At 35.7% G+C, this 25,222-nt stretch overlaps 1 protein-coding gene across 6 annotated transcripts in view; it reads right to left on the reverse strand.

Moving 5' to 3' along the window:
• The window catches only part of Khc-73 (Kinesin heavy chain 73), an 842,240-nt gene extending 822,924 nt beyond the window's left edge, over window positions 1-19,316 (reverse strand). For all 6 annotated transcript variants that reach the window (XM_090407555.1, XM_090407554.1, XM_090407553.1 and 3 more), the window contains exon 1: window positions 19,094-19,316. In XM_090407555.1, coding sequence (XP_090263681.1) covers window positions 19,094-19,148 — 55 coding nt within the window. In that variant the 5' untranslated portion in view covers window positions 19,149-19,316. The remainder of the gene's footprint in view (window positions 1-19,093) is intronic.
• Window positions 19,317-25,222: the final 5,906 nt, after the last annotated feature.

Genomic DNA, 25,222 nt, shown 5'->3' on the forward strand with positions numbered 1-25,222 from the left:
TGAACCATAAAGAGTAGTGAAGATGTTGTTGCCTTGCAAGAGGACTTGGATAGATTGAGTGATTGGGCAAGCAGATGGGGATGTGAGTTCAATGTTGCAAAATGTAAGATTTTAAAATTTGGAAAACAAAGATGGGATGCAGAATTTATGCTTGGTGAGAGTATATTGTTGGAAGTGGAGGAAATAAGAGATCTGGGGGTGATAGTGGATAAGGATCTAAAATTTAGGGGACACATCGCCAAAATTGTGAAGACAACACAAAGACTTCTAGGAATGATGTGGAGGACACTGACGTGTAGAAGTAGGGAGGTTCTTGTTCCATTGTACAAGGCTTTAATTAGGCCACATATGGACTATTGTGCCCAGATTTGGTCACCGGGTTTTCAGCAGGATGAAGAGATGTTGGAAAGGGTCCAAAGGCGACTGACTAAGGTAGTTTCTGACCTCTGGAATGTTGAGTATGAGGAAAGATTGAGAAGATGTAATTTGCAGAGTCTAGTGGAGAGAAGGAAGAGGGGAGATATAATAGAGACCTACAAGTTGGTAAGGGGTTGTTATAAGATCAATGGTGGAGAAGTTCTACAGAGAATAGTGGGAGATCAGGGGAGAACCAGAGGTCATCCCTGGAAACTGTATAAAGAGGGTGTGAGTAGGGGAGCGAGAGGCAGGTTTTTTTCGTGCAGAGCTGTGAATGATTGGAATGCCTTGCCTGAGAGTGTGGTGTCTGCAAGGAGTTTGAGTGTGTTTAAGACACGGTATGATGAGATGTGTGTGTGTGATAAAAGGACCTCCCAGATGAGTCTTTGACTCCAGAGGTCTTGTTTAATAATAATAATAATAATAATAATATATTGTTGGAGGTGGAGGAAATAAGCGATCTTGGGGTGATATTGGATAAGGATCTGAAATTTAAGGGACACATAGCCAAAATTGTGAAGACAACACAAAGGCTTCTGGGAATGATGTGGAGGACACCGACTTGTAGACGTAGGGAGATTCTTGTTCCATTGTATAAGGCTTTGATTAGGCCACACATGGATTATTGTGCCCAGATTGGGTCATCTGGTTTTCAGAAGGATGAAGATATGTTGGAGAGAGTCCAGAGGCGACTGACTAAGGTAGTTTCTGACCTCTGGAATGTCGAGTATGAGGAAAGATTGAGAAGATGTAATTTGCAGAGTCTGGTGGATAGGAGGATGAGGGGAGATATGATAGAGACCTACAAGTTGGTAAGGGGTTGTTATAGGATCAATGCTGGAGAAGTTCTACAGAAAATAGTGGGAGATCGGGGGAGAACCAGAGGTCATCCCTTGAAACTGTTATATAGAGGGTGGGAGTAGGGGAGTGAGAGGCAGATTTTTTTCATGCACAGTTGTAAATGATTGGAATGTCTTGCCTGAGAGTGTGATTGTCTGCAAGGAGTTTGAGTGTGTTTAAGACACGATATGATGAGGTGTGTGTGTGTGTGAGATAAAATGACCTCCCAGATGAGTCTTTGACTCCATGAGGTCTTGGGTAATAATAATAATAAAAACAGAGAGGGGACAGCCATTGGGTTCACTACTTTCTCCACCCTTGGCCAACTTCTTTATGGAGACTTTTCAAGAGAAAGCCTTAAACTCTGCCCCACAAAAACCGACTATTTGGCTTCGTCACGTGGATGATGTGTTTGCTATTTGGCCACATGGCTCAGATATACTCCATTCCTTCTTAACACACTTAAACAACCAACACCTCAGAATCCTGTTCACCTGGAAAAAGAAGAAAACAACAGCCTTCCTTTCCTAGACACTCTAATCACTCGCCAACCTGATGGATCATTGGTTTTCTCTGTTTATAGAAAACTCACCCATACAGGAAGATACATTCACCAGCAATCCACCCCCCCCTCACAACAATATGGGGTTATTAAAACACTATATAACAGGGCAAAATTAATCTGTTCAGATGACAATGCCCTAACCACTGAACTAAACCACATCCTTAATAGTTTCTTAGCCAATGGCTACAACCCCCCGAAAAATATTAAAACCAGTAAACCACAACCTCCCCCCTTCACAATAAAGATTATACTAAATCTATCACCATTCCCTACATTAGGGGCACTTCTGAAAAAATAACCAAAATCCTTAAAAAAATATGACCTGACTTCTTGTTACAAACCATATAAAAAGTTGGCATCCCTTATCTGCTCTACCAAAGACCAACCACTTCCCCTAGACATACCTGGGGTATACCAGGTCCCTTGCAGCTGTAAATTGTCCTACTTTGGCCAAACAGGCAGGCAAGCGAATATCAGGATTTCAGAACACAAGGACTACATCCGGTTTCACCAATATAACCACTCTGGGCTTGCAGCCCACGCTCTAGATACCCCACAGGATACGTTGGAAGAAAGCAAAAGTAATATACTGAAGCAAGTTCAAGTATGAAAGATTATTCATAGAATCAGCCTGAGCTCTAAAAAACGTTCCAAACCTCAACAAATTTGGGTGCATGAGACTGCCCCAAATTTGGGAGACCTACATCATGAGAACATCAGCCCAATGGCAAAGACAACCCAATATAGCCAGCTAGAGGGCACCATTAGGACTTTAGGAACAATAGTTGTTTCTTATCTTCTGCCTCATTTGCTTTTTGTAATGCCTGTGTGCACGTGCCATATTTGTATGTTCCCATGAAGATGGCAATGTGACATTGCTGAAATATAGGAAGTATTTATTAAATTCTCTTTTAATTAATATTCCAGTATACGTTATAAATTCCTTAAATAATTTAATGATCATGTGTTGCCAATGTATAAGCCTTTCTACAAAAATTACTTTATAGAACACTTTCAATTATGTCTTCTCAATCACATTTCTCCTAACCTAGGCTTGGTACAATTTTGTATCCAAAATAAAATAAATGCAATTCATTCCAGAATTTAGTTCACTTTAAAAAATTTTAAATTATTACTACATTTATTAAATCGGTCTTATATCCTTAATATCCTCTCAAAAGGCATGTACACTACTGAATCAATCAATTAAGCAAACTTTATCATTCTTAATACTTCTGGCATTGGTTATACAAGCATACCAACTTGCTTTTATTTCTATTTATTCCCATAACTTCAAACTCTTCTATCTCACAAGCCACTTGGGCAAACAACTTTTCCTTTCCTTCAAATTTATTCCATTTATTCACAAATGCACATCTCTATTTCAACATACACTGGAAATCATACTAAAATTATACTGCTCAACAATTACTGCTCTTAACAAGAATAATATTGTGAATAAGAATAATCTGATTGTGTTGTTACAGAGTCATGCCTCTGCAAGACAATCATAATCCTACTCATGATGCTCTACAAGACAGAATTGAAGAGCAGAGTTATAATGAAATAAACCTTATAAGGAGGTCAAGATATTTTAACTTGACACTTTTATTGCTAACAAACCTCCACTAAGTCAAAAGACTCATTGCAAAAGGTCTCACTCAACCAGCAACATACCTATCAGATTGTAACTTAATTTATTCACATTCCTAGCATTCATAACATGCTCTGGGCAATTCCATTCATTCATCACTCTCCATGTAAAAAACTTACTTTTCGCTTTTCTTCACCACACATTTACACAACTTCCAAATAACTTCACATTTTCTCCTAAATGCCCATCATTTATCCCATATGAATCCTATAAAACTCCCTTTTTTTTTTCTTAATACCAAACTCTGGATCCTCTGCAGAGTTTTCTCATAACAACAGAAACAAGGTGACTTATTTATACTATTACCAAATTACTAGCTTAATAACATGAATGAAGATTTTGAATATATAAAACATAAAAAATACTGGTATCTTGTTTTTATTTCTTTGTCTCATTTAGGTAAGTTCTACTACTTCTTACAAACTAATGAATATAATTTAATAAATATAAACTGTCATCTCCATTTAATTCTGGCTCCAGGCCAATACATGCAAACAATGTGGATGCATTTTTGGCAAGTAGCCAACTGCCTGCATATATATATATAAAAAAAGTGAGAAGATATTAACAAGATTATTCTGTAAAAACATCTCTGAAGATACCAGATGACAAGTTCATATATATTCTGAAAGAACTGACTTGGAACACAGCTAAAGTAGAGATCAGATTAGAAAGAAAAGGAGGGTATCCAAAAGTAGCAATGAGGAAAAGCATAGTAAAGGGAAAGTGAACAGCAGTTCATCCATGGATCTGCACTCTGCTCAAATTCAAACACTGTGCTCACTATCACTAAATCCATACATTAATAACAGGGTGGAAAGAGTGTTGTAAAATATACAAATATTATAACAAAATAAGAGTATTTATGATGACAACAATCGGTCAATGAAGTACTAGGGATACCAGATGCAAGTAGTAGATGGAGATAATATGACATTTCAGTAAACGTTACGTATATAGTGCTTTGACTTTCAAATTCAGGAATAGAATATGATGTATTATAGCATTTTTCAAGAAGAGAAAAAGGATAAGTGGGAGTGGAGTATTACTGATGATCTAAGAAGATTGTCTCTCTACCTGTGGCACCTGAAGGAAGCAGCAGTGATAAATGCTTTGAATCCATATGATGTGAAGTTGAAGTCAGCAAGAATTTCAGATATAATGATTATCCTCAGACCTCCATGGACTCAAAGAATGGGAGATCCCTCTGTCATACACACAGCCATCATACCATGTCTTAAATACATTCACATTCTCTGCAGACACTACACTCTTAAGGCAATGCATTCCAATCATTCACCACTCTCATGCAAAAAAAACCTACTTCTCACTCCTTTGCTCATAGCCTCCTCATACAGCGTCCAGGGATGACATCCCCCCCCCCATTTCTCACCATTCTATGAAAAACTTCAACATTAATTTGATAAGAACCCCCTATCATATCGCTCCTCCTTCTCCTATCCACTAGACTTTGTAAATTGCATCTTCTCAACCTTTCTTCATACTCACCATTCCAGAGATCAGAAACTGCCTTAGTCACTCCTCTGGACTGACTTTCAAATATATAAATTTCAAATACATCTCCATCCTTTGAAAACCAGAATCAAATCTGTGCATAGCAGTCCATGTGTGGTCTAATCAAGGCCTTATACAATGGAACTGGAATCTCCTTACAAGTCAGTTTCCTCTGCATCATTACCAAAAATTTATTGCTGTCCTCACAATTTAGTAACCTGTCCTCCAAATTTTAGATTCGTTATCCAGGTTAAACTTAGATCTGTTATTTCCTCCATCTCCTTCAATATATTTCCACCAAGTATATACTTTACATCCAATCTTTGATTTCCAAATTTTAAAGCCTTATACTCTGCAATAAGTTGGGTGTTGCTATAGGCAAGATCATATAGGAGAAACTGATTCTGAAATGTTTAAGCAGATAAGACTGGTGAGCAAGAGGAAGGTAATAACAGAAAATTAACTATGGAAACGGTGATTAGAAACAGGAAATAACATGTGAATGAAGAGAATTAATTTCTTTGAGCTTCTCAAGAATAACTACCATACACTGCACTTGATGGAAGCAACTTTTTCATGTAACATGAGTTACATGAGAAAAACTAATGAAACCAATAAACTAACATGACATGATCAACTGAAAGAGAGGGAACTCAGTAGTACATGGGTCTTAGTTCAAGATCAGTTATTGATGGCAATGTCAAATTGGATTCCTACGATTTAAAAGAATAAACAGAATGGGGATCAAATGAATGAATCCTCAAATTTCTCAAATTGTGCCAACCCTTAACATCATCATGCCCAAATCTCCTGTCTCCTCCACTTCATCACACTGCAATTCTGGCCAAAATGCAAAACCTTACACTTAGCTAAGCTATAGTGAAATGATATATCTACTCAAAAGTGAAGGTAAACTGCCTTAGTCAATGTTACTTTTAGTTATTTTACTTCTTTTAATATAGAAGTTCTATTTAGAAATAGATACTGAAGGAAAGAGTACTGCAAAAGGAATCTGACAAGATGTAGATAAAAATTGTAGATAAAGGTAATGTGATAAAACATGCCATACTTGTCTTATCATACTCATGAAGGAACATTGCATCACATTCGAATTTTCCACAACAATGCTTTTCAAATGGTATTCTTTGAAAGCAACTGAATATTTTCCTTAAAAGAATAGACTGTAGCAAGAATCACAAATGAATTTTGTTGTCCATTAGTTAAAATAACTCAAATAACTCAAAATTGCACATTTTTACTTCTTTTAATATAGAAGTTCTATTTAGAAATAGATACTGAAGGAAAGAGTACTGCAAAAGGAATCTGACAAGATGTAGATAAAAATTGTAGATAAAGGTAATGTAATAAAACATGCCATACTTGTCTTATCATACTTATCTTCAAGGAGATAAGTAGAGAAACACAGTAGTAAAAAATATTCAAGAAAAATGCAGTCAGGAATACATATCAATACTTGAAATGGCTGGAATAGATGATATTCAACCTGAAATGCTCAAATATAGAAGTACAAAGGTTTGACAGCAGCTACAATACATAATTCAGAAGGCCTGATAAAGATCTAATCACAGAAGACTGGAGAAGAGCAATCATAGTATCTTTTATAATATTTTAATAGTATCTTTAAAAACAGAAAAAAAACAATACATGTAAGAATTACAGAGAAATTCCTCTACTGAGTCTAGGAAAAAGAGAAGAAGCTAAGAAAAATCATGGATGAGAAACATGAAGAACAAGCTGGGCTCAAACAGAAGTACTGCCAAAACTAGATATTTATTTTGACAGTACTTCTGGAGAAGTACTTCTCAAGAAACCATGAGAAATTGGAAACTGAATTTATGTTTTATAGATGTGAACATATGCCTTTTTCACATCTATAAAACATAAATTCAATGTGCCAAGACTACAATTACATATGGAACATTATACAAAGCAATATACAATCTGCACTTAAGTTGTAAGTTGAAGGATGTAGAATACAGCCCAGATGTGAGATAAGTATTCAGGCTATGCCCAGTGTTATCATCTATACAGATCACATTATGAAGGAAAGTGACAAAGTGTTTAAACCTGTTATCAAAGTTGGAGATATTAAATGGGGATTATGATAACTTCAATAAATCTACTTATTATAAGCCTTCAGGATTCTTTAAACCAAATGAAATGCACAGGAACATAGAAAACACCAGCTGTTAGTAATATCAGGAGAACCTACAGAAGTAAAACATTTCAGTAATTTGAATACAATTTTTAAAGAAGACAACAGACTAATATAGAAATAGATAAAAGAATTAGAAAAGTTTGTATGGTGAGGAACTGATAAATTTTGGAATAACAGATTAATTAGCCAAACATTAAACTAGCAGTATATAAGACAATGTTCAAATCAATTTTAACTTATGGATCTGGAAAATGGGTTGAAAATAAAATGGTTAATCAAAGATTGGAGACCACAGGTATTTAAGAAAACTAGAGTGAAACAATGACATCAATGGCAGAATCATTTTGAAATGAAGATATGCAAGCAATGTAAATCTAAAGCGATATGATAACTTAAACAGAATCGTTAGCAAAACAGGTATCTGAAAAAGATCCTCCAAAAAACCTAGAATGTTTTTTTTTTAAATGTGATTCCATTCCTCCCCACAAGTTTGTAAACCTACAGAATATCAGTACCATGGGTGTGCTAATGGTAAAATAATCTCTGCAGCTCTGAGAGCAAATATTATTATTATTACCCAAAGACCCCTTGGAGTCAAAGACTTATCTAGAAGGTCCTTTTATCAAACACACAGCTCATCATACCATGCTTTAAACACTGAAATTCTCTGCAGACACCACACTCTCAGACAAGGCATTCCAATCATTCACAACTCTGCATGAAAAAAACCTGCCTCTCACTCTTCTACTCACACCCTCCTTATACAGCTTCCATGGATGACCCGTGATCTCCCACTATTTTCTGTAAAACCTCTCCAACATTGATCCTATAACAATCCTTTAATAACTTGTAGGTCTCTATCATATCTCCCCTCCTCCTCCTGTTCACCAGACTTTGCAAGTTGCATCTTCTCAATCTTTCCACATACCGACATTCCAGAGGTTAGAAACTACTTTTGTCAGTCGCCTCTGGATCCTCTCCAACATCTCTTCATCCTTCTGAAAACCAGGTGACCAAATCTGGGCACAATAGTCCATGTGTGGCCTAATCAAAGCCTTATATAATGGAACAAGAATCTCCCTACTTCTACAAGTCAGTGTCCTCCACATCATTCCCAGAAGCCTTTGTGTTGTCCTCACAATTATGGCTATGTCCCCTAAATTTCAGATCCTTATTCACTATCACCCTCAAATCTCTTATTTCCTCCACCTCCAACAATATATCCTCACCAAGCATAAATTCTGCATCCCATTTTTGTTTTCCAAATTTTGAAACCTTACATTTTGCATTATTGAACACACATTCCCGTGCCATTCACTCAATTTATTCAAGTCTTCTTGTAAGGCCAAAACATCTTCTCTACTCTTCATGGTTCATCCCAACTTTGCATCATCTGTAAACAACTGAATATCTCCATCCATATATAGGATCAATGCTGGAGAAGATTTACAGAGAATAGTGGGAGATCAGAGGAGAACCAGAGGTCATCCCTGGAAACTGTAGGGTGTGAGTAGGGGAGTGAGAGGCAGGTTTTTTTCGTGCAGAGTTGTGAATGATTGGAATGCCCTGCCTGAGAATGTGGTGCCTGCAAAGAGTTTGAATGTGTTTAAAACATGGTATGATGAGCTGTGTGTGTGTGTGTGATGATAAAAGGACCTCCCAGATGAGTCTTTGACTCCATGAGGTCTTGGGGTAGTAATAATAATAATAAATAATAATATCTTCACCAATATCATTAATATATAAAATAAACAGTAATGGCCCTAAAACAGACCCTTGAGGCACTCCACTAGTGACTTTCCTTTTCCTGGATATAGCTCCCCCATACACAACTTGTTGATACCTATCAGATAGCAAGTCTACAACCTAATATCCAACCCCATCTACTCTAGTTTGACTATCAATTTATCATGCAGTAATCTATCAAAAGCCTTAGCAAAATCTAAGTATGGAACTTATAAAAGTTCCATGTTTGACAACCTAAAGACTCATAAACATCTACACAACAATGGAAATTGCTACTAGTTGGAGAAGGTATACTCTCCTTCTCCAACCAGTAAGAGATATGACTTTATGCACCCAGTTAGCCAACAAGGCCAAATTGATAGTTATTAGTGCCTTGGAAGATTGAAATGTAAAAAAAATAATATTGAAGACCTAACAAATAACAGATGAAGTGAAAACTATGACAGTACTCTATACACTCCATACAGTATCAGGAATTGATTTTTATTATGGACAATATCTTCCTTTAGTTTCAAGGCACAAGACAAGGGGACCCAATATCACCAATCATCTTCATATTGGGTCCCTTTGTCTTCTGCCACTCCATACAGTATCAATTCCTGATACTGTACGGAGTGGAATCCTATGATGTGGATAATAAATTGATCCGCCGGCTGAAAGATATAAACAGCCAAGCACAAGCAAAAATCAGAATAGCAGATGAGACTGGAGATTGGTTTGCCACTAGTCAAGGCACAAGACACGGGAACCCAATATCACACATCTGGAAAGAACACTAGATAAGATTAAAGAAGAAGGTGGAGGCATTTCAATAAATGGCATGAGAATAAACTACCTCTGCTTTGCAGATGGCATCGTCCTAATTGATGAAGATGTGTGATATTGGGTTCCCTTGTCTGTATAGTGTTTGCAATGTCTGTTCCAGACATTGCAAACACTATACACAGAAGGAAAAAGATATGGACTAATGTCAACTTTGAAAAAACTAAAACAATGATATTTGGACAACAGTAGTTACTGAACAGATTTCAATAGACAGATTTCAACTGGAAAATGTGGAACACTTCACATATCCTGGATGCCACATGACACATGTCTTGGACCCCAAAAAAAAAGAAATAAAAATTAGAATAGCCAGAGCAACAACGATTTTAAAAGCCATAGACAAAATATGGAAGAGCCGAGCTATAAAGATGCAAACTAAACTGTGCATTCTAGAAACCTGTATCTTCAGCAGCAAGCTCTATGGATGCGAGGCATGGGTACTCCTGAGAGAATCTGAAAGGAGGGCATTGGCATTTAAGAGGAAGTGCTATAGAAAGATCTTGAGAATAAGCTGGATACAGAAAGTGAACAATGAGGAAATCTACAGACGAATACAACCAAAAGAAAACCTGATCCAGAAAATAATCAAAAGGAAACTACGTCTATTTGGCCATATATGTAGAATGAATGATTAGAGAAAATTAAAAAACATTGCTGTTTGGAATGATTGAAGGAAAGAACAAAAGAGGAAGACCTAACAGAGAATGGGGCGATGACATCGTCAAATGGTGCGGAAACTCTATACACAAACTGAATCATCTATCATCTTGCACAAAATAGAATGCAATGGAAGAATCATATCAAGATGGCATCAGACACCTACGGGCATTGGACCCATGGTTGTTGATGATGATCTTCCTTTTTGTAAATTCCTGAGCAATAATTAGTAACTTATCCTTATAAAAATAGCTTTACTATAAGGATAAGTTATAAGGAATATGAAGTACTTTTTCTAATATTATTTTAAGAAATAATTATATTTATTGCAAGTTTGAATGAAATTCACTGCTAATGATTCAATGATTTTACTTAAATGTACACCCAATTTTTAAATGCCATATCAAAATAAGGAAATTGCAAAATGTCTGAGACATTTATGAATGGAGAGGACAGCAGTATGACAGATGAGGGGGAGAGAAAAAGGAATATCAGATGGGTACAGAAACATGGGAAGAATTAAGGCAAACAGGGAGACTGCATAAGGAGAGTGAATTTAGAGAGAGAGAGATAGTCAGCATAGGGATGGGGTAATCTGAAATGTAAATCGAGTAGTCAAGTCTAAGGAAATATGGAGTTAAGGTGGCAAAAAAGAGCAGGTATAGTTCGCCCACCGATTAGAGATCCTTCGACACTTCCGCGCATCTCAGAAAAAGGAGAATCCATTCCGATAATAGGGTAATCAGTCCGTATAATGGGATGAGTTGTTTATTATTACCGGTCGGAAAATTAACTTCTCTTTTATGATTATTGTAGTTAACTATGTTGCTTATATAACAGTTGGAAAATTCTACCTATAAAGCACGTGATTTCGTGTGTTGGCGACTGATTCAGACATCCTTCATTTCTTTCTCCCCTTCAGCATGAATTGACTATTCTTGGAAAGACGCGAAGCAGGGACCTACAAACGGTGGGCGAACTATACGAGTAGATATGGAGAAATCACAACAAACAGGTTGCATGAGTAAGACTGGTTGTAAATCTAAAAATGAACTGCTGCATTTCTTTACCAGTGTCAAAAAGCATCGGGAAAAAAAGGAGATGAAATTGAGGGGCGGCAGAAATTTCTGGGCTCTCATTTTTGTAATTATATTTATATTACGAATTTATGATATAAATAGGTTATGCATGTAAATCAACATGTTTATTAAATATGGGGGAGAGGCACTTTCTGTGGGCCTAGGGGCGGGAAATACCTAAATACGTCACTGGCTATAGGCCATGTAGAGGTTGGTGGTGAAGAACGTATAAGCAGTTTTGGTTAGTGAACAAGGGATGGGTGATCATTATAAACAATTTTAATGATAAGTTGATGGAAGTTTTTTCATTTGGCTATGCTACCAATTATATAATCCTTTATCCAAGTGTAAGCAAACACCTGAAGTATTTTCAGGACTGGGGCAACTCGTGGTAAAGGCGGTATGAGTTCTCATCACTTGCCTTAGTATCTCCCATAATGCAAAGCAAATCTCCTTGCAGACATGTATAATGCAATGCATTAAGGGAAGAGCCACTACCCAGACCGGTTTCGACCTTTATTAAGGTCTCGTTAGTGGGAGCCAGACCCAGAGGTGGTGATATTAAGGTAGAAGTAATGGAGAAGTCATATTTACCTATACCAGTTGCCAAAAGGTGTCACACCTTATTATTAAAATTCTCTGGATTAGAGATAAGTTGATGGAAGTTTTTTCACTTAGCTATGCTACCAATTATATATTTGATTTAATCCTTTATCCAAATGTAAGCACAGTTTGCACATGAAGGTCTGGGGTGGCCCTTCCCTTAATGCATAGCATTATACATGTCCACAAGGAGATGTGCTTTGCATTATGGGAGATACTAAGGCAAGTGATGAGAACTTATATCACCTTTACCACGAGTTGCCCCAGTCCTGAAAATACATCAGGTGCAAACTTTGTTTGCTTACACTTGGATAAAAAATTAAACCAAATATATAATTGGTAGCATAGCCAAGTGAAAAATCTTCCATCAACTTACCTCTAATCCAAAGAATTTTAATAATAAGGTGCGACACCTTTTGGCAACTGGTATAGGCAAATATGACTTCTCCATTACTTCCACCTTAGTATCACCACCTCTGGGTCTGGCTCCCACTGATGAGACCTCAATAAAGGTCGAAACCGGTTGGGGTAGTGACCTTCCCTTAATGTATAGCATTATACATGTCCACAAGGAGATATGCTTTGCATTATGGGAGATTCTAAGGCAAGTGATGAGAACTTATACCACCTTTACCACGAGTTGCCCCAGTCCTGAAAATACTTCAGAAACAAACTTTGTTTGCTTACACTGGGATAAAAGATTAAACCAAATATATAATTTTAATGATAGTATCACAGATTGAAATGACTGACAATATAGCAGCTCAGAATACAACAAACGAATTTCTTGAGGGACAACTATCATAGGCAGTATGCAACAGAGGGCATGTGAGGCTTGTGAGCTGAAGATCTTATCCTATCATTAGAGGATGTGATTGTAAATGGGTGTTGCCATTTACAATCTAATATCCTCTCAGTACTACCTCTGAGGTGATCACCTGAATGGTGGTCAGTCAATATGAAGACTTCTGTGAGAAAAGAGTATAATGTGGAATATCAGGTTGGTAATTATGAAAAGCTTAGAGGACAGCTTGAAGCTATAGCATGGAATGAGGAATTTAGTGAAAAGGAGATAAATGGTGTTTAGACACTGATCAAGAACTACATGACAATAATAATGTGTGAATGTATTCCAAAATTCAAAAGATTGAATAAAGTAGATATGAGTGAATGTAGAGATTAAACAATTCAAAAGAAGACACTGTGGAGACAGCACAAATACAAAGAGGAAGTCAGAAAGGTGACACCAGTTGGCAATCACAGTAAAAGTGCAACAAGAGCAGAAATTAGCTAATTGGAACAAGAAAAATTTAAGAGTTCTCTTGACCTGATTAGCAAAGATGACTGATAACTTGCAAATGACAAAGTCAAGGTATTCATTGAGCAATTCAGAATATTTCATTCTTGTGTGATATTGTGAGAAGCATACAGGAACAACTGAGGATAAGTGAGCAAACAAGAAGTAAACTTGATGTCAATCAGGCAAATCGATGTACAGTGTACTTGTCTAACAAAAGTCATGCAATAGGGCAAGTCTCGAAGGCATGGAAAATGGATAAAATTGTTTCACTTCACAAAAGTGATAATAAGACTAAGTCTATATATTAACATCTAATCTCTGTGTCTGGAGTCATGATGTTCTGGAGAGGTTGTTGATAACAAGGAAACAGAATTTGGTTGATAATAGTGTTCTCTGTGATGATCAACATACGCTTATTATTACCATCACAATGTGTTACAAATGTGATGGTAACACATTGGTAAAATGTGTTACCATCACATTTTACCAATTTACTTACTTACTACAGCAAGGTGATGAATTACATACTACAGCAAGGTGGTGAAAGTATACCACTGCATATGTATCTCTTGGTATTGGCCAAGAGATACATATACAGTGGTATACTTAGATTTTGCAAAGGCCTTTGATAGACTGCAATAAGTTTATATCTAAATTGGAACATGGGGGTTAGATATTAGATTAGTGATTTGAACAGGTGATTAGCAGTAGTATAAGTACCACATACATATCACCAAGATGTGGAGGTAGGGGTGGCAGAAAGGGAATGAGGAAAAGGTTCTTTGCATGTGAGTGGAATGCACGCTACATGAGAGTGCAGTCAGTGTGGAAATGGTGAAGTCAGTTTGATAAACTTCGGGCATGAATTCTGCAAATGAGTCTTAATTCCATGGAACTCTGGTATTAATCATGATTTTTCATTATAATTCAAAAATACATGTATGGCTCTTATTATCAACAAACTCCTGATATGTACTCTCAGAAGGGGTACAGGATATTATGATAGTACTACATAAAAATTAAACATTACTAAGTTCCTATTAACAATTTTCCTCCACATGAATCTGTTACCTGTCAACTCCAATATTATCATATCTCATATTTCTGTCTTCAAGATAATTCTTACTATATCAATCTAAACAGATCTTGATTTTCTTCAGTCATTTTTCTGCCATTCTGGTAAAAACTGATAAAAACTACATTGATATGTAGGAATAAGTAGGTGGTGCCTCTATATAAGGCAATGGTCAAAGTACATGGACTGTTGTGCTCAAATTTGGTGACCTAGTTTACACTGTAATATGGAAATACTAGAGTGGGTTCAAAAACGAATGACCAAAGTGATATCAAGACTCTGGAGTGTTGGTTAGTTATAAAGTAAGCCCTCCATAGTGCAATTGGAAGAACGACAGTACGTTGCGCCTTTCGATTGGAAAAGGCCCAAGTTCGATTCTCGTCATGATGGGAGGAATCTTCATATGGACTTTTTTAAATCAAAGGTGAGTTAGCTGATCTCATACGGAAGTAGCAGGGTTTTTTTCTCCCGGAAAATCGGGTTTTTCATCCCGCATACAGATAAATCGGCCCTTCAGAACATATGCAATTTACAGACAAAAAATACTAGCTATGGTGGTGGTGGGCAGTAGATGGTGCTGATGTTGTTGATTAGTACCAGAGGTACGGTGTAGTGGAGGAGACGAAGAGTTGTACAATAGGTGTCCTCCCGCAATGAGTCTTCAGACTCCTTGGAGGTGTCACGAATAATAATAATAATAAAGAGCATTTGAGGGAATGTGGATTACAGAAGTTGATGGATAGGAGGAAAAGAGGAGATATGATAGAGACCTTCAAGTTAATTAAAGGATGTTAAGATCAGAATAATGAGAAGACATCCGTGGAAGTTGTATAAAGATGTGGCAAAGACGGATGGGGGGGGGGAGTAGATTTTTTTACATGGAGTTGTTGGTGAGTGGAATGCATTGCTGGAGTGCACTGAGAATGTGGTTAGTGTAAATAACTTCAAAGTTCATTACGACAGACATGTTGCTGGTTGAGTGGACTTCCAGCAAAGAGTCTATTGACTCCATGGAGGTTACCAAAATAATAATAAAGCTTGTTTTCCTAACCTTTCCTCATATGGGAGACTAAGTGCCAACAATGTCAAAGTCTTTCCTAATATCCTCATTTTTCATATTAACTGAAAATTCAGATTTTTTTTTTTTTTTTTTTTTTTTTTTATTTATTTTTTTTTTTTTGGTGGTCTTTTTGAAAGACCATTTTACAGACTGGGGACTGGGAGAAGTACTCCCAGCCATCAGATTTGTCATAGCTCCATATGCATTTGTGGATATCTATCAGCCAACATTTCTTTATCCAAGCCACCAATTCCATTATACATTTCTCTTGCATTTAAATAACTTGATTTAAAGTACTTATCAAACATTTTTGTAAAATCCAAAAAAAAAAGTTGCACTTGCATTATCCCCTCTGTCCAGCTGATAGTATCTTACTGCAAAATGTAAATGGAATACTGACACAAAATTTCTTTAACATAAATAGTCCTATATAAAAATTCTTATTTTCATGGTCAAATCATATATTTTAGTCCTTTCTACTTAAAACTAGCTTTTCTAAAAGCTTTAATCCAGAAATACAAGAAACTGATAAACAGCTTGATGCCTCGGTTCTGAATCACCTTTACAGTGTTGTACTATCTGCTCCTCAGAAAGGCAATATTAGCTTGTCAGCATTCCCATAAACACAAATGGAAATATTTCACCTAGATACACTGACATCAAGCTGGCTTAAATACAATGAATGCTTTACACCTATTGACTTCTGGTCTCTCTCTCCCCAATCCATTTATCAACATGAAATATACAAATGTTTACCTAATTTCTGTTGTCAGCATGACAAGCAACTATGATCATTTTTATCCTTTCTTATATTGTAAACACAACTACAGAACTCGACTACAATTTTTTTGGACTTGCTCTGCTGGCAATTATTTTCATATTTCATTATTCTGGAGAGCGATAACATAAACTGCAAGTATGTGCCTGGTTAACTGGGTGTGGCAGGTTTTAATGAGAAGACAACTACTGGTTCACGAAGCCAATGCATTATGACTGTGTTCTTCTGACTGGTTTGCCTATTTCCTGGAATGAAACACCATGACACCTATGTGTATCAAGTCACAACTGACTGAATATTTCAAAGGGATCACTAGTCATTTACTTCAATTTCACAAATTTAATCAAAGGTTTTGACTATCAAGTTTGTGTGAAAGTAAAGTATCAGGTTGTATGGATCATGGAACCAACTGGAAAACACTGTTAATAAGAACAGATTTTCAGTCTGAACAGAAAAAAGATGAGAGCCTATTCACTTTTCATTCAACTTTATTTATTTATATATCACTACTGAGATGGAGCAAAAGGAATACAGTAAATCCCACAGTATCCAGCCATTCATTATCGTGTAGGATTTTGTCACACTGAACACGATCTGTTTGCAGAAATTACTGGTATGGTGTATGCAGTAAACACTAAGTTTTAATAAGTGACTCCATATTGTGTGGTTTCCTGTACATGAAGGCTAAAACTATTACATATGGGCACCTTCATGGAGTCCCATGAAAAATATATAATACTTTTCATGTTATAATGTAACAAAAAATTTCATAGAAATTTAATATTAACTTTTTCATAACATGAAAATGTTCATAGTATAAACTTTTGCATATTATTAGCACAGAATTCAATGTTTTTTTAAAGTACACTAGTCATTTTCTTCAATTTTACAAATTTATACACACACACACACACACACACGCACGCACATATATACACACAAAAATGTATGTATGTATGTACATGTGATGACTGCAGTTTCGCAGAGAAACAGTGCAATAAATAAACTAAAATCAAAAAAATCAAATCAGCTAACACCTTTTTATTCCCGTATAGGGAGTAAGGAAGGCCATTTTAGTGCTATCTGACTTTTGGAGACTGAGTGGGCAGTTCAATCTCTACTGGTAGCTAATAAGAGATAGCTGGTCCAAGGCTATCACTAATTAAGCAGCCCACAGTGAAGATACGACTCAACAAGTGCCGCCATCTCCTGGTCCTTAACCCTAACACAATATTTTAGTGTATGAAATAGTGTGGATTCTACAGTCGATTTTCTTGAGTTTATGGAATGAAAAACCAGAGTTTCTGGGAGAAAAATCTCTGCCCATGCTAGAAATCGACTAACTCAGGAACCGGTCGAAAAAGGCTTAGTAAAAGTTCCACTAGTCATGGACTAGACTTGAACTCAAAGTTTATCTTCACATGGTTTAGCACTGAGGAGTGCAAACATCACTTCCACTGAGCTACACGGGCTCTTATAAATAAACTATACACTATAAATTGTTATTAATAACCTTATCAAAATAATGAACAGATTACGATGATTCATGATGGCTCATACAACATTATTTCAGAGTGGTTGTGTCAATTTTAACAAGCCAGCAACACCTAATGCTATTGACACTGTTTACAGAGATGATTCTTCTCCCAGTGTCATACTGAATCTTTTATGTATCTTGGAACTATGTTCAAAAATGAATCCTATAAAAATTGTGTTGCTAGCACCCCTTCCTTTTGATGTGGTAGCAAGATTAGATTTAAAACAATATATTTAAAAAAATAAGTAAATAATTCTACATGTTGATTTTAAATCCAAAATTTTAAACTCATCTACTCAAACAAAAAATAATGCAGAATGTCACAAACAAATAAATGACTTTCTCAAATTAACAAACAAGTGAATGAGGCGCTACATTCCAATAGCCTGCCAGTTATAGTATCTACATGAACTAAACATGCAACAAAGGAATAAACAATTACTTAAAGGGGGGGGGGAACAGCAATTATTTGCAAAAATTGGTACGTGGAAGGGTTTGAGTTGATAATTATACTATAGTTTGGATATATATATACACACACACACACATTTTTCTTCTACAAAATACCATAGTTTGTAGTAGATGGACCAACAAAAAAAAAAAAAAAAAACTTTCAAGTCACGGTACAGGAATAGTTTGAACAGTTAGAAGGGGTGAAAGTAAGACGAAATGTGAACTCCTAAAATTTGAATGAAATGACATGTGAAAGAAACTATTCACGTGTATTTACATTCTGCTTAATTAAAAATAACTGATACTAGTAAAACAACATTACTACTACTTTCAAGAAAGTAGTAGTAGTAATGTTGTTTTATATATATTCACACACACACATACATATATACACAAAAATGTATGCATGTACACACACGATGACTGCAGTTTTGCAGTGAAACAGTGGAATAAATAAACTATATATTATAAATAACCCAATAGAAATAATGAACGGATTATGAATATAATATAATATTAATATTTGTTTTCATAATGAATTGCCACAACAAAAATTGTTTGTGTATTTTTTGATAAAGCCGTGATTAAATCGATTAAACTACTCCCAGAGTTTATAATCAGAGCCTCTCCATCAAACTCATCCGTTATCTTCACTCCCGAAGATAGGGGATTTTGTTAGGCACGCCTCCTGCGGTCTCACGTTTATAATGTTGATATTACACTGTACACGTACTATTCGAGACGTCTTGCCTAACTATAGCAATAACCCCCAAAGCACAGGTATAGAACACCCGTCAATGATGCGCTTACCTCGGCGGTTGAATGGGCGAACACGGACAGCAACTTTAATCTTATCGGACGTCATTTTGGATTACAACTGATGAATACACCTATTCACATATAACAGAGAGAAGATGGGAATCAATAACGTGAATGATGATAATAATCGAAAGAGTCAAGCCATGGTAGACACATAACCACAAACACACACATATAGCGTATTCAGCAGAAAACCAAATCGTATGACGCCATATTCTGGACACCTACACAAGATCATGACGTAAGAAACATTGGAACAGCTGGAAAATGCGGAACAGCAAAAGGAGGACGGAAAATTTCTGACGAAAGATCGAACTTTGTGTTGCCATCTGCTGCCATCTACCATACAAAATGTAAACAAATATTAATCGATGCAAGCAATTATTTCCCAAGATATAATAATATGTACCGAGTTAATTTTAATAAGAAATATGACAATGCACATGGTTAACGTTAAAGATTCGTCATTCTTTTTTTATAAACAAATAAAATTAAACATTTCGAAGTTTCAGTGAAACCTAATTTGCACTGGCATGACAGCTGTTGGATCTGTTGGTTCTCATCAGAAACTCCGCAAAAAGCTAAGAGAGGTAAAAACGCATCACAGTTGAATTCTTCATAAGTGAACTCTCTGTAACATAAGTATAATAACAGGATAAAATCTCTGCTAAAATTCGAAACTTTTTAAGTTTCATTTTATTTTGCTATAAAAAAAAAAGATGAGTCTTTAATATCCTCATTGTGAATTACTTAATTTGCCAAAAGCCTTTCTGACTGTACATCCTTGTATTATACAAATACCTGCAACTGAATTAGAAATTTTTACGAACATATACGTAAACGTCATTACGCAGCGTATATGCAAAATATTTGTCAACAGAGTTGATCGCAATAACTAAAACAAGGCATCTTTCAGAGTTCGAAAAAGAGTTTATTGTGGGTGCTTGTCTGGGTGGAGCCACGATTTTGAATAAAGTTGACTAGTCTCTCAAAAGGCTAGATAATCAGGGTGTTTAATCAGTGTGAAAATAATCCCGGTTAATTGTCTAATAGACAGAACTATGTCTTCCCTGCCTACCACAAAGACCGGTTCTGAAACCTATTGAGAATGTATGGGACATGTTAAAAAAAAAACAGATCCGGGAGGAAAATCCTCTTTTGTCAAATCTGAGCTAGTTAAAGGAATCTCTCGTGAACACCTGGTATGCTGCTCATGAAAATGCAATCCAACACTTCGTGGAATCTATATCAAACCTGTAATTCGGATTAAAAGTCCAACATGGTATTAAATAAAAATTTCTAATACAGTGGCCAGCATATGTTCAGGATAACAATTTACAAGTATATTTGAAACAGCAATTGAGTAACAAAGATGGTGGCACACCCATGATATGTTCCTTTTGATGACTATTTGTTGTGAATTATAGGATTTAGTAAGTGTAAAATGAGATGTGATAGACATGCATAAGTATCTTAAAAAGGTTTTATATCACTGATATAGCTGAAATTTTTCAATACATGACTGTGCTAGAGAGGGTTATTTCTGGAATTAAGTAAATCTGTAGTTGGCAATGGCATGAGTTACAGATTTTTTTGCCTGGAGCAGGATGAATGAGTGAAATGGGTGCTAGAACTAGCTGTGAATTCTTTGTAGGCCAATGAATTGAAGGAGAGGTAAGATATATTATAAAAATGATTGTCATAGAAATAAATCTACAGATTCCATGCATGTGCACATGTAAGACCAACAACAACAACAATAATAATAATTGTTGTTTGAATGGTATCTCTTATTTTGTTTGAGTTTCAGTTGTGTGAATAAAGTCATAACGAAACATGGTGGTTTTCTCGCTGAGCTAAATTGCGCTTGAGAGAGAGAGAGATGAATCTATAACGTTTTAAGCCAAAAACCCAAAGACAAGCAAATGATTAACCATTATGAACTACTCTCTCCACATCCGAAAGTGAGAAATTATTTCATGTATCTGTTTATTATCCATTTTTCTCGAATATACTGAAATTAGTAAGAAATCACGTTGTTGTTGTTGTCTTGTCCTTTGAAGAGTCTTAGATGTTCCTGTGTGCTCCTTGAACAGCTTTGGCTATGTCGATGATTTTGTTTGTATAGAGCTATTGTTCAGGATTAGGATCTATTTCTTTAGTAAAAAGAAACCATGTGATAGAGAAAGCATAAAAGCAAATGGTGAACTCTGACTAGTGTCAGTTACAATTTACAATAAAGCGTGTTTCAAAATGAGACACTTTACTAAAATGTTAATTTGGTAAGCTCACCAAACTTTCAAGTTGAGCTATGCATCACATTTTATATACATTCCAGGTCACCTGAGACTGGTATCATTAAAAGATGAAAAAGTGATAGTAAAATCGAATAAAATAAACATCAAGCAAATCATATTCAGGATTGACATTGACAGTGCTAGCCGCCAGAAGAATTACTTAAGGTAAAGTCTAGTCGCCGACTGGAGGAACGTTTTCTAAGCCTTTCTTTAGTCGATCTCTGGGATGAACAAGCTGGATTTTCTCCTCCTGAAAATCGGATTTTTCGTCCCATAAATTCAAAAATTCGTTCGAAGAACCTACAATTTTACAGACAATGACGTTTCCAGTTAGGGTTAGATAGCAAGAGATGGGATTATTTATTTGCCAGTCTCTTCATCGGTTGCTGCTTAGAATTAGTTATAGTCTTGGGCCAGCTATCTCTGATTGGCTACCGGTGAACACGGAGCTGCACACGATAGGGTTAAAACGCCTCGCCTAGTCCCGATAAGGCAATAAAAGGCGTTAGGTAATTTTTTAAAAAAAAGTTATGAGTTCATCGCGTCCTCTAGGACATCGACAATACCCTACGCGACAATGCTAGGATTCGAGGAACTCATACTAGACGGTTGTACAATAACATTACATTCTGACCACAATAACCAAGAAAGGAAGTTCTTTAACTTACTTGTTATCTAGTTCGAGAAAGGACTGTTAGAAAAATGTCTAATAATACCTATCCTCAAAAAAAAGTGTGTGGGGGGGGAATGCTGCAATTCATTTGCGTAGTTCAGAACTTCCAGTGAGTGAACGATTATCAAAAAGCAGTAATAATGGAGTTCATTCATCCTCATTCAATCAAATTCACATGTTCAGATATACTAGTATAGCAGTAGCCGAAGAACAATGCTAATCAGACCGTGTCATGTTAAAACTTGTAGTGTACAGGTACTATATGAAGATACGTTTCGTAGATGAAATCTAACTCCTTATTTGGTGGCAAGAAAAATTAGCACTAATCGTTATAATGATTTATAATAATACCTGGCTAAGAAATTTCCATGCAGTGCACACTGTGGCAATTCTTTGAAAAGCAGTTGAGCACAAACTAAAAAATGAATGTTGTACTGTTATAGCAAAACATCTGAGAATGCAAAGTACTGAATGATCATCTGGTAAAAATCTAAAGCTTATAGATCAATTGTAAGGAACGTTAAAACACTTTTTGAGGGTAAGACTAACATATCTGCGTTTTCTAAGGAAAGAGGAAATTTTCGTGGAAGGAATGCCAAGAACATAGTTCGTCTACGTTTATTGGAAAGTCTAGAAAGAGAGGCATTTTTCTTCATATAACTGTGAAGAAAAATCAAACTCGTGTGTTGAGGATTGCGAAAATGAAGGGTTCCTACTGAGAACATTGATTTTTCAGTATTTAATAGTTTAAATATCACAAATACATTATTTATGCATAAAGACTGCCATAAATATAATTGGTCAGCGCGGTTCGTAGACAATTATAGATTATGTAATAGCTAATAAAAAAGAAATTTCCAAAATTTGTTCTAGATATAAGAGTATACAGAGGTTGTGAACTAGAAAGTTGTTTCAAACCTAAAATTCCAACCTCAATGGTTAATGAGAAAAGCCCATTTATCTGAACAGGAAACGTTTTTAAGATTGGCGTTTTAAATGACCCTAGCATTAAATGGCTCTATAAAAAAAAAGAAATAATTAAAAAATAGAAAATATAAACTTAGGCAAAACTCTCGAGGAAGAATGGAAAAACATCAAAATAGTTATAACAAACGCGGCCAATAAATCAGTGGGGAAGAAGAGGAAATGACAAAGAAGAAAGGGAATTAGAAGATGAGATGATTAGATCGTCCAAATTATTGAAGACAAAATTAATGCTTTTAAAAAATACTTAGCAACAAAATCTCAAGATGACTATATAGAATACAAGAGAAAAAGGGCAATCGCTAAACAAGCTGTAAGAAAATAGAAAGTTTTTCACTGAACTTGGAACAGATATTACACGCCCACGGTCCAAAACGTTTAAAATATTAAATAATTTCAGTAGAGATATAAGAAAAACGCTCGTCTTTTACCAATCGAGAAGAATACCTGGCTAAGCTATTATAAAAGACTAGACTCATAATAATGATTTTGAAATGATAAACTTCGATAATGAGACACTCTTGTATCCTACATCAATAGACGAGTTAGAAACTATTCTAAAAGTTGTAAAAACCATAAAACACTAGGTGAAGATGGGTTAAATACTGAATTAATCAAATATGCAGGCTCAAACCTCAAAATTCGTTTCCTTAAACAAATAAATAAAATGTGAAATGGAGATCCACACCAAAAGACTGGTAAAAGGCAATAGTACGGTATTAATAACTGTGAAAATTATAGAGGAATTAGTCTCCTAAACTCTAGATACAAAATCTACATAAAATTCTGAAAAATAGACTGTCCCAATTCTATGAAGATAAGATAGGAGAAAAGAAAAATGGATTCAGCAGAGCCCGCTCTTGTGCAGATAGATACTTTATCTTAATCTTAAACTTTTATTGGAAAAGAATAAAGAATACAATGTGGAAACCCATGTTGCTTGTATTGATCACTCTAAGGCATCTGACAGAGTGAAACGCAATAAACGTCTTGAGATACGAATAAATGATAGAGTTCCTCATCACCTAATTAAAGCGATCCGTGATGCGTATGCAGACAACATGACTGCAGTAAAAGTTAATCGAAGAATCTCTGACTGGGAACCAATAAACAGGAGAGTAAGGCAACGCTGTAGCCTCACCATTCTCTTCACAATCTATATGAATTATTAGTATTATTATTATTATTTGACACCTCCAGGGAGTCCAAAGACTCATCGAGGGAGAGTGTGCCAACAGCATCGAACGATTGGCTCCCTTCCAACTACTAACCGCGCTCAAACTTACTTAACTGAGCCATTAGTAGCAGAGGTTCTACCAATCGGCCAACCTTTGTCGGCTCTATAGTAAGAAATGGAGATTCACAGTACATGGTTATATCCCAATCAACAAATACACTAATATAGACACAATACTATTTACAAAAGATCAGGCTATAGTTGCAACCTCTCAAACTGATCTGGAATACTCTATCCATCATATTAATCTAATAGTAAAAAAATTTAATAAGAAGTTTCAGAAGAGAAGAAAAAAGTACGTGCCTTTAAGGGAAAATAACCAATAATGTGTAAAATCTATTTAGACCAACTATTGAATAAGTCAACGCACTCTTTCAAATACCTTGGATATCTCCTAACCTACAGAGAATAAAAAGACATAGAAATTAAAATTACAAATTTCAATTGAGCTTTAAACATTACAAATTAAGTTTTTAAACCATCCAAGGTACAAAACCATACTCGGATTAGGGCTTATAAAACAATGGTAAAACCAGTGATGACTAATGGAAGTGAGGCATGGACGATCAGAAAAAGAAATGAGAGAAGAATAATTGCAACAGAAATTAGATTTATGAGAAGTACCACAGGATACATCTTATTAGGTCATAAAAGAAATAAAGAAATCATGGAAGAAATGAATGAACCATCAATAATAGAATATATCCAAAACTAAGATGATCACCAAACAATGACTTGAATACAAACCCGTGGGGAAGAGATCAGTTGGAAGACAATGTAAAATGCCGTATGAGAATTAGACTGTCACAGGCTTCAAGGCCTGTTACGATCTTATTCTCATATGGAGAATTTTACACAACACAATTTAATTATAAAATTTTACAAATTTTGCACAACAGTACAACTACTGGAGAGGGGTTACCAACCTT

This window comes from Typopeltis vanoorti, chromosome 17, assembly GCF_054136105.1.
Source record: "Typopeltis vanoorti isolate ZY-2024b chromosome 17, IOZ_Tvanoo_1.0, whole genome shotgun sequence".
Classification (NCBI taxonomy): Eukaryota; Metazoa; Arthropoda; class Arachnida; order Uropygi; family Thelyphonidae; genus Typopeltis; species Typopeltis vanoorti.